General features: G+C 44.5%; 1 protein-coding gene across 1 annotated transcript; it reads left to right on the forward strand.

The window, feature by feature from the left end:
- Positions 1-3146: 3146 nt before the first annotated feature.
- LOC136653185 (vomeronasal type-2 receptor 26-like) lies at positions 3147-5332 on the forward strand. The gene is made up of 2 exons (XM_066630094.1): positions 3147-3215; positions 4712-5332. Exons 1-2 carry the CDS (start codon positions 3147-3149, stop codon positions 5330-5332), a joined length of 690 nt encoding a protein of 229 aa, XP_066486191.1.
- Positions 5333-11571: the final 6239 nt, after the last annotated feature.

Below are 11571 nucleotides of genomic sequence, written 5' to 3' on the forward strand. Positions count from 1 at the left end.
GTTTAAGGAAGCAAAATGTGTGTTGCCCTATGTTACTGGTCACTGTTACTCACCTTGAGGTTTAAGGGAGAGAATCTTGATAAAGTGTGACAGAGGAGAGATACAAACTTCTGGCTGCTGTGGGGCTAGGTGGGGCTTTGGGGAATGCATTGTTTTTAAACTGTATGAATGAATACCTCATAGGCAGAGCCCATTCCAGGCAGGGAACTCCATTCCTGCCTGCCTGCCTGCTAGCCGGATGAGACTGGAAAAAAGCAAAAACCCAAAAGAGTGGAAGGAGGAAGGCATGGCAGGGAAACAGCTCTAAGGTTCCGAGAACAGAATGAAGCCCCTCCAGCATTCAAACAGAAGTGTGGGAGTGTTCGCAGCTATGAGGAGGGTTGGATGGAGGTTCTTCATTCAGGGATGAAGAACAGTGCACAGAAAAAGCCTCTCCCCAATACCAAATATGATTGGTGACCCATCAGTACTGGGAGCCTTACTCTCAGTAGACTGCCTCCACAATGAACATTCATTAAAGTGAGTGCTTGTAGACAGGTTTCAATTCATGCTGAACACATTATTCTCTATGAGAAAGCCAGCCTTAACTTGCACTTTTATATATAGCATTTTTTACCTCTTCATCGTTCAGTATACTACCTGACCATTATCAACACATCTTCTCCTTGGCATACGCCGTGAAGGAGATCAAGGAAAGTTCCAAGGTTTTAGCAAATGTCAGCATTGGACTCCACATCTATGACAGCTACTACACGGCAAGATTGACTTATCACAACACTCTGAGCCTCCTCTCGGCTCAGGACAGGATTGTCCCAAACTACAACTGTGACCTCAAGAAGAGTCTGATAGGTGTTGTTGGGGGACTTGACTATAAAACATCCTTCCATATTTACACAGTATCAGGTATCTATAAGATTCCACAGGTATGCTCATTTTTCCATTCTGATCCCAAATACAAACAACTTGTTTGCCTCCCCCCCCCCCCCCCAATATTTGATGGTGATATGGGGAAAAGGAAATTTATTGAGGAAAAATAAGGAACGAGATCATAATAGCATATGTTGTACCTGCTGCACTTATCAAAATTTGTTTCTTTCTCCTTAGGTCATCTACAGTTTGCTTCCAGCACAAATGAATGACAATATCTTATTCCCTTTTATATATGTGATGGCTCCCAAAAAAGAATATCAGTACCCAGGGATGGTCCAGCTACTTCAGCATTTCCAGTGGACATGGGTTGGGATCATTTCAATGGATGATGATAATGGAGAAAATTTCAGGCAGAGGTTAATACCCATGTTATTCCAGGGTGGAATCTGTATGGCATTCATTGCAATGATGCCATCTACTTTCTCCATCACACACCTGAAGCACTACTTAAAAACAAGATTGAAACATGAAATCCATCTTTTTAAAAAGACTGATGTCATTCTCATAAATGCAAATGTACAAACACTGTCATGGGTAATAGTCTTACTACAACTGGCAAAAAAACAAAATATGGAAAAAGTACCCGTAGGTAAGGTATGGATTATGACAGCCCCATGGGATTTCTCTTCAGTCGTTTTGTACAGAGATCAAGACATACAAATCTTAGATGGTGCGTTATCCTTTGCCATACACTCCAGAGAAGTGATGGGATTCCAAAATTTCCTTCAAATCCCAAATCCTTACTCCTCAGAAGCTGATGGTTTTGGTACATTCTTCTGGAAGAAGGCATTTCACTGTTTAAGACAACTCTTCAATGGGAAGAGAAAAGAAATATGTACTGAGGGGGAAAAGCCAGAATATCTTCCAGGGAATGATTTTAAAACCACTGGCCAAAGCTACAGTATCTACAATGCTGTCTATGCCATAGCACATGCTTTAAATTCCTTCTTCAGACCAAAACACAAAGGAAAGAGAAAGGAAGACAATCTAGAGGCTCTAGGAGTGCAACCTTGGCAGGTAGTTGTTATATCCGACAGACTGATAGGTGAACAGGTTCATGTATGAAGATAGTATCCAGAGAGCGCACCAACAACTCATGGGTTGCAACACAACCTGCCTTTTCCTCAAATTCTTCAACCTCTCCTGTATCCATCTGCTTCCCCTTTCAGATGTGCGATTTGGGAATTTCTTTGACTGTTCTCTACATCTTAGCTCCATTGTAGCTATTGCCAGCCATGTTCACTTCTAAGAGTAATGTAGGTGTGATCCTTTGGAGACAGTCAATCCTGCATCTACATCTTGGTCCATTCAGACAAAAACAGAAAGATACTAGCCCAATCCCATGCGTCTTTCAGGGCGTTGGAATTTGTGATCTTCTGTCATAAAAGGCCAGCAACAGTGTGAACTTCATACCGGTGCTGGTCCATTTGAGGTGGATCTCAGTGGCAGCACTGGTATCCTATCCCCCTTTCCTGACCCAGGCCCACTCCCTGATGCTCTTTGGACTAATGCTATTTAAACACACTCTTTGGACTATGTCTACCATGAAGTAAGTAAAAAATATTTTCATGTGGCTGCATCACAGAATGATGGAAGATAGAATTGGGGAAGACGTGGAATAAAATTGAGATTAAGTCATTTCAGCCCAACATGGCATATACACAACAGGGACTGAATGTGTACACCTGTGGGCCGGGCAGAAATGGGTGAAAGACTCTTGAAGGATGAAGTTGGGCAGCAGCGTAGTCGGGGGGGGGGGCGGCGTGATAAGTACTGCAGGCGCCACAACACACTGGAAGTAGCCCCTCCTACTCCCCATCGGAGCCATTCTGGGCAGCAGTGGCAACATGCAGGCGCTTGCAGAACCAAGTGGCGTCTCCTGAGCCTTGCTGTCACTGCTCGGAATGGCTCCGATGGGGAGCGAAAGGGGGCACTTGCACAGCGTGTTGCAGCACCCCCAGTACCTGCCATGCTGCCAGTCCTCTGGCTGAGCCACTGATGTTGGGCTCCTTTGTCCTTGTTCTGCCAACTCTTCATTTCCCTTTCTTTTAACCCAGCTTCACCCTTATCTGAGGAGCACTTCATTCAACAATGGTGTTGGGGAAACAGTCGTTCTTGATGAGAATGGTCAATTTTCTGCCCCATTTGATATTATTAATTGGAATGTGCTACCCAACAAATCCTTTTCAAGAGTGAAAGTAGGAAGTATGGCTCCGATGACGTCATCAGGCAAGAAGGTCCTCATGAACAACTCAGCAATCACATGGAATGGCGCGTTCAAGGAGGTAGGCTCAAAACAATGTTCCAGGACAATTGTCATTGTCATAACTGCGTGATACAGTATGGCCCTGTGAAAACATTTCAAATGTGCGTCAAAGTATGCATAAAGGTACCCCAGAATTGTTTTGTCTTAGCCCCACTTCCACCAATGATTTGTGCATGCTGCCCCCATACACCCCCCTCGCTAAGATCGCCATTAATCTGTAGCAGCTGACACTGAGCCGATGGAGAAATTATCCCCATGTCTACCACTGTGGAACAATATGGGGGTGACAATGCTTACCGACTGAACAGGATTGCAAAAATACACTTCAAAATACTGCAAAATACACTTCAATATATGCCAAGTGCTTTGCACACTCAAATACAAATTTTAGATACACTTGTCATTGTTAAAAAATGTGCAAATGGACCATTCTATGCCTTACAAACAGTCCTCTCTCAGGTCTATGAGGCCAGACTTTTAACTCAACAGCCTTTTCACAACGTTTGATGATTTTGTGTACAAATGACACTCAAGGGAAGTAATGAGAAGGGAGGAAATGGATTTCTTGTTTCTTGGCTAGGTGCTGCCCCACGCTGTGTGCAACGCCAACTGCCTCCCGGGTTACCATATCCAAAAGAAGGAGGAGGAGCCTTTCTGCTGTTACAATTGCATTCCCTGTCCAGATGGGAAGATTTCTAACTGGAAGGGTAGGCAAAATCATGTGCATGCTCTGAATTGTCAGAATTTGGCCAAGTCCCATTTCCAAACACATTTTGGTTGAACTCACTCAAATGAATCCTTTGTTACACCTTTCACTCCCATGTTCCTTTTCTGGCTGAATTCCATCGTTATGATGTTGACCACTACAAAGGATCCCTGCACATGATTGTTGCTTCCCCTTGTGCACATATGACATGTGTTTTTAAAAGTACTGATAGTAACACCTCAACCTGTGGTGTTTTGGTTGCGGATTATCCACAGTGGATTATGTTATCTTCCTCCCCATGACTCAGTAAACTTTTGTGTGATCACAGAACACAAAAAGAAATAATCTAAAGAAAATTATTTGGCAGGAAGAACACCAGACCTGACAAAATTTGTATATTCATATGAAATTTAAATAAAATATACTGCAAGCACACATGTGCAGTATATACTTATCTTGAACAACTTATGATAAGACAAAACATAGCATGTTTGAGAGGCTAATATGGAACCCATCCTGTGTTTTCAGATATGAAGGATTGTTTCAAATGCCCAGAAGATCAATATCCTAATATGGTTCACAATCAATGCAATCCCAGAATTCCAAACTTCCTGTCCTATCAAGAACCTTTAGGCATCACTTTGGCGTTTTCATCTCTCTCTTTTTCTATGATGACAGCTTTGGTGCTCGTGATATTCATTAAGTACTGGGACACTCCCATTGTTAAAGCCAACAACAGAGATCTCACCTGCACTCTCCTCATCTCTCTCCTGCTCTGCTTCCTCTGCTCTCTCCTCTTCATCGGTCAGCCTCAGAGAGTGACCTGCCTTCTACGTCAAACAGTCTTTGGCCTTGTCTTCTCCGTGGCTGTTTCCTCTGTCTTGGCCAAAACTCTCACTGTAATTCTGGCTTTTGTGTCCACCAAGCCAGGAAGCAGGATGAGGAAATGGGTGGGGAAAAGACTGACAAACGGGATTGTTCTTTCCTCCTCCCTGATTCAAGTAGGGATCTGCACGGTGTGGCTCTGCACTGCTCCTCCCTTCCCAGATGTGGACACTCAGTCTCTGGCTCAGGAAATGGTGCTGCAGTGTAACGAAGGGTCACAGATCATGTTTTACTGTGTTCTGGGCTATATGGGTCTCCTGGCTCTCATCAGCTTCATTGTGGCCTTCTTTGCCAGGAGGTTGCCCAGCACTTTCAATGAGGCCAAGTTCATCACTTTCAGCATGCTGGTGTTTTGCAGTGTTTGGGTGTCTTTTCTTCCCTCTTACTTGAGCACCAAGGGGAAATATATGGTGGTTGTGGAGATCTTCTCCATTTTGGCCTCCAGTGCTGGGCTACTTGGCTGCATATTTGCCCCAAAATGTTATATAATTCTGATGAGACCTGAGCTGAACTCTAGGAAGATGATAACGAAAAGCAAAGAATAGGATTCTCAGTATTTGAACTGTTGTCAGGAACCAGACAGTGCTTAGGCCTGATTTAGCCAGAGTGCTGACTTTTTTATTTGCCATTTTAGATACTTCTCTAGCTTTCCTTTACTATGGTTTTGAAGAATTTCCTATTATTGATCATTGTTGAGTGGAATATGGAAACAAGAGAGATGCCTCAAAGGCTCACTGTAGCAGAGCAGAGGATTGTGTTTAGAGAAGTTAAAGTGAAGGCAAGGCCAATAATATAGAACAGTGGTCTTCAACCTTTTTTGTGCCACAATCTCAATAAACAAAGAAAGAATGAGACTGGTCCATTGGTCCCACCCCCCTGCCCCACCACTGCCATATCTGGTGGTGATGACCATATCTGCCCACTCCCTGCCCCATAACCGCCCATTCCCCACCTCCCAGCACTGTTACTGTAACCAAATATTCTGAAAAAAAGGTTATCCTGAATCTTGTCACTAGTGAAAGCTTTTTTAGCACAACTGCTAAGAACCTGAGCAGTCCTGGGACACAATCTCCTAGTACCTGAAGGGGTATATTAGATGCCCCCCTTTACCTGGAGGTCATCTAGTCTAGTGCTGTTCTATCTTTTTCATTCCTATAAATTGCCATGACCCCACAACTGAGTCTTTGTGACCCCATTGGGTTCCCAACCCCAAGGTTGAAGAATATCGATATAGAAGGACAATACCGATATTGAACAAAGAAGGAATGCAGCATGAAGCCTTCTTGTCCCAGAATAGAGTCACACTTCACCCATCTGAAGATCCTGCCCTCCCTCCACCTGATAGCTGTTCTGGATGTGTGAAGCACCAATAGGAAGAAGTGGAAAGGAGGCCTTGGGCAGGATGGCAGAGTCTTACACACCTAGGTTCAGGATCTCTCTCCCTCCATCTGCAGAGAGTTCTGTCTTGAGTATGCAGCTGTGTAATCCCTCCTGCAGCAGCCACAAGACTTGGAAATATTGTCTGCATGTGTACGTACATGCACTGGTCTATGGGCCCATAATAGACTCTCACTGGTCGAACTTTTTATGTTTTTGATTTGTGTGGTCTGTCTAAATAAAGCTGCAATGGTCATTTGAGTCTGAGCATATTTCTTTCCCCCTCGGACAGGAATAATCCAGCCGTCTCTCTTAAAGAAACTGGCCGCTTCTGTGTAGTGCCAATGAAAACTTTGGGACTATCCTTTCCATGACCCACAGGGGTCAGGGGCCAGGAAAAAAAAGAATTAATTTACATTTCAAATTTGAATATATTTACATAAATGAATATATTAGAGATGGAACTTACATGAATGAATGAAGATCTTGCTGTAGCTCAAGGTCTATAAAAGGCCTTGCACAAAGCAAGGCCAGCCTTTCCTTCGCTGCTGCTGCTGCAGCATCACAGACGTGAGACAGCAAGCAGTGAAGGGAGCCCTCATCCCACAGCTCATGCAAGAAGTCCAACAGTCGTCCTCATGCTGAGAGCAGTTCTGTTGGGCCAGCACAGGCTCCAACAAGTCCCTGGAGGGCCAGAGGCTCATTGAATTCTGGGGGCTTCCTATGGATTGGATTAGGAGTCCCTGAGGGTCGCAAGTGGCCCCGGGCCAGGGTTTGGGCACCCCTGATCTAAGAGATTCACAGCACAATCCTATCTTCTTCATCGACCAATGAAGCCAATGTTATGTTGGCTGAAGGTGTCACAAACATGCCTTAAAGCACATTGGTCACACCTTGGGAGTAAGCAGTGCTGGTGGGGTGTCTTTGCTGCCCAGTCAATGCTGGAACCATCACTATGCATCCACACTGAACTCCAGCCCTTTGTGTGCAGGGGAAGGACAGGGATGGGATGGGGGTGATTGGGTGAGGGAGAGGGTTGGTAACAGTGGCAGTGCCGTATCCTATCTCCCTGGTCACGAACACCGCAACGAAAATATGAAATGATGCAGCTATTGAAGTCCCACTTTGCCGAGTCTCTGTGACACCACCATGGAAAAATGACATGATGCAACCATTAAAGGAAGGCTACCCTGAGTGAAGACAGACTACCATTTGCCGAGTTTGTGGAAATGATTCTCTCTCAGTTGTTTGTATTAATGTGTGTATTTTGAAGGCACAACCAGAAAGATCTAGCAAATCCATGAATGAATTTCCTTCTCTTATTTTTTTTCCTTGAAGACTAAATGCAGCAGCTGGGCCCATAAACCAGATCATAAGGATTACATTGGAGGTGAATTGATTCAACCCATCCAAATACGCAGTGCTGCTGAGTTGAATAGCCTCCCAAGAGGTACAAGTTTTCCCATGAGACACACAGGACATGCAGTAGATGCTGGAAGGGGGACATGAATCAATTCAGGAAATGGCACAGAAAACTGGAAGAAATGGGAACTTTAAAAACACCACAGGCCTCATCTGAATAAGGACTCACAATGGCTTCATCTGGTCTTTTAGAAGTTTCCAGAAATCCAGTCACACATTTCTGACTGTCACACCTGTGAAATCTGGCACATAAAAGGCATCTGTGGCCACTAAGGGACAGGTTGCTGGAGTTTCAATCAACATCAGAGCTAGATCAGGAAGATTAAGGCACAGGAAGTGGCTATTAGTAATGGTAGCTGAACAGAACCTCCATGAGCTTATCAGACAAATTAGGGAAATAATGCCATGGAAGGGAGAAAGGACTTGAAGTGAGACTTCCATCCCAAGGATGTCCAAAAATACTTGGGAGTGTTTCAATGCAGTTAGTTCTTTCGTAACTTTGAACTAACTTCTTTCATCACTAACTTATTTCATCGCTTTGAAGTCGTGTGTGGCACTTTCCGGTGCCACCAAGTCAGAGGGAAAAGATGGGCTAAACATGTTTTCTTTTGGAAATTTTGCCACAAGGCCCTAACACTTTGGGGTGGTAATTCTGAACCCTATAATTATTTCGTATGACACTGAATCATTCCCCTTTTTCAAAACCCACATGGATTTACCCCCACACCCGCAATAAAGACACGAGACTTCGGCTTGGATGAAAATGGGCCACTTTATTGAACATTACCTGCAGCAGGGCAATAACACTGAACATCAATCATGCGGGGCCGTATGGGGGAGACGGTCCTAGCCGTCTGCCTCCCCCTACGTTCTCATTGGGCATAAACCTGGCTCGAGGCCTCAGCCGACAATCGCCAGCTGAGGTCTTTCAACACCACCCCCAAAGGGGGCAAGGCAGCCGGACTTCAGGCTAGCTGGCCGATCCAGGCCATCCTGCCAGTCCAGGCCAGGGGTTCGCCTGCCTGCCTCCTGGAGCCGGTCAGGCATCTTGGGAGCGGTTCAGACTTACCCCTCACCCTGCTGCCTTGGATAGACACCGAGACAGGTCCCTACCTACCCAGCCCCACACGTACCCTGCCCACACTGGGAGTGACCAACCCAGGTTAACCTAAAAAAACCGCACCGCCTGTTCGCCAGTCCGAGGTAGGCGAAAAATACGGCCAACCAAGGTCCAATCAGGCTGACCGCAAAAAATTCCTACCCAGCCCTCGGAAGCGACCAGCTAATTTAACGTATTTAAATAACTGGCTTATTTACTCCTTATTTAGATAAAAATGTTTTCCCCATGTCAGCTTATTAAATACTGTATATGCAATACTTTCAGCAAAATATCCACATGTTTTACTGTGTGTCTTCCACCAACTTCTTGATAAATTCTGTTTTTCTCTGACCTTCATTTCTGCCTTGGACCTTACTTCTCTGTTCTTCACTAATGACTTGTTATTTCATGCTAAGTCTATCTTCCCTTCTTCCTCCAAACCCTTCAAATTTTTTCCACTGCTCCTTGGGAATGGTTTTCTTCTTCTCTATATTCTTATAGATTCCAGTAAACTAAATGCACATTTACTTTATCACTCTCAGAGGTTGTTTCTTAAACTCATATTGATGTCTTTTAGGCTGAAATCCTATTCTGTTCAAACTTTCCTGGGGAGTAAGCCTCACTGAATCCAATGGGACTTATTTCTGAGTAGAAGTGGATTGTGCTGCTGCTATCATAGCTATATCAAGTCTATCCCACAGAAGTGGGAACGTATACAATGGCATGCCTTGAACTATTGATAGATCAGGAAGGAATGTGTGAAGTGCATTAAACCATTTTTTTAAAAATATCCAATAACTCTTATCTCAGAGCTACACCCAATCACTATCAGCACATCTTTTCCTTGGCATATGCTGCAAAGGAGATCGAGGAGAACTTCAACACCTTAACAAATGTCAGTGTCGGGTTCCATGTCTATGACAGCTACTTTCAGGCAAGGATGACATCTCACAACACCTTGAGCCTCCTCTCCAGCCAGAAAAGGATGGTCCCCAATTACAACTGTGACCTCCGGAAGAGACTGATAGCTAGGTGTGGCAAAGACTCAGAATATGATAGAGGCACCCATGGGTAAGGTGTGGATTATGACAGCCCTCTGGGATTTCTCTTCCATTTCATACACTCCAGAGAAGTGATGGGATTCCAAAATTTCCTTCAAATCCTAAATCCTCAGTCCCCAGAAGACGGTATTAGTACATTCTTCTGGAAAAAGGCATTTGGCTGTTTTGAGCAGGGTTCAGATGGGGAGATCAAAGAAATCTGTACTGGGAAGGAAAAACCAGAGAACTTTTCAATGGATGATTTTAAAATGACAGGCGAAAGCTACAACATTTACAATGCTATCTGTGCCATTGCACATGCTTCCTATTTTTTCTCCTCCTCAAGATCAAAGCTCAAGGGAATGAGAAATGAAGACCACCTGGAGGCTCTGAGACTAAGACCTTGGCAGGTAATTTCTCACATCCAGTAGGCTAATCTGTGAACAGGCTCATGTGTCAATAACGAGTCCAAAAACAACAGAAGTTTAATAAACTTTCCCTGGCCCTCAACTGTGTCTCCCTGTTGTTCCAACCAGCAATGTTATCCCTTATCAGAGGTATGTTAGTGTGATCTTGTGGAGACTGTCAATTCTGCATCAGCCTCACAGGCCATTAATATTTGGAGAAAACAAAATAGTGGCCTCCTTCAGTTTCTCAAAAGAATGTGGTCAGTTAGCATTATTCGTGTTGGATAACTGGCAACCACTGATGTAATCTGTCCTATAAATGAACTCTGGTTGCACAGGCCTACAAAACTGAGGGTCAGAAAAAGTTTGTCCCAAAATTTATGGTGGTTTGATATGAATTTGGGTTGCTGATTCCAAAAATGGCATCCTTTTTGCCCTATCACGTCTAGTTTTGGAGATACAGCATAGTTTCATTAGTGAATGGTTCAAGCAGCTTCCTCTGAGGAAGCCATGGTGTAGGTTTATGACACATAATTCTAGTATCCATTTCTGCTTCTTTCATCAAAGCTACATTCCCTTTGTTTTTGAGTTAGCTTCACCCTTACCTGAGGAGCACCTCATTTAACAACGGTGTTGGGGACACAATATCTCTGAATGGGAATGGCGAATTGGCTGCAGGATTTGATATTTTAAATTGGAATCTGTTACCAAACAAATCCTTTGCAAGAGTGAAAGTGGGAAGGATGGATCCCCAGGCCTCATCAGGCAAGGAGTTCATCATGAACAACTCAGCAATCACATGGCATGGCGAATTCAAGCAGGTAGGGACTGTCAATTTCTAGAATACAGTGCACTCATCAAATACCTGATGGGCAAATGGGTACAAACTGCAAGAGAAGAGATTTTGGTTGGATATCAGGGAAACATTCTGGAGAGTAAGGGCAGTTCGGCAGTGGAACAGTTTGCCACAGGAGGTGGTGGATTCTTCCTCATTGGAGACCTTCCAGAAGAGGATTGACAGGCATCTGCTGGAAATGTTCTAGGAGAATTTTCTACTACAAATGGGGGTTGGACTAGATGAAACTGTAGGTCCTTTCCGACTCTAAGATTCTTTAGTTTGATCATATAGCCCTGTGCCAACACTTCAAGTATGTTTAAAAGGGGCCCCCTGGATTGTGCTGCCTTAATCCCAAACCTCATGCTCCTCATTCAAATCTACAAAAAGAGTTTGGGTGCTGTAAACATGCCAGAAAGCACGTTGATGGCACCTGGAAAGTAGGGAGTGTTGGCGCTAGACCCGCACCAGTCAGACACTAGGCCCAGCGCCAGCAGGAGGAGGACACACTGCCACCAGGGGTAAGCGAGACCGCTGGGCGGTGGTGAGGCCTCTGAGGGGCAGGGGGAGGATGGGCAGAACAAGGTTGGAGTGGGGGCAAGAA

This window comes from Tiliqua scincoides, chromosome 5, assembly GCF_035046505.1.
Source record: "Tiliqua scincoides isolate rTilSci1 chromosome 5, rTilSci1.hap2, whole genome shotgun sequence".
Lineage (NCBI taxonomy): Eukaryota > Metazoa > Chordata > Lepidosauria > Squamata > Scincidae > Tiliqua > Tiliqua scincoides.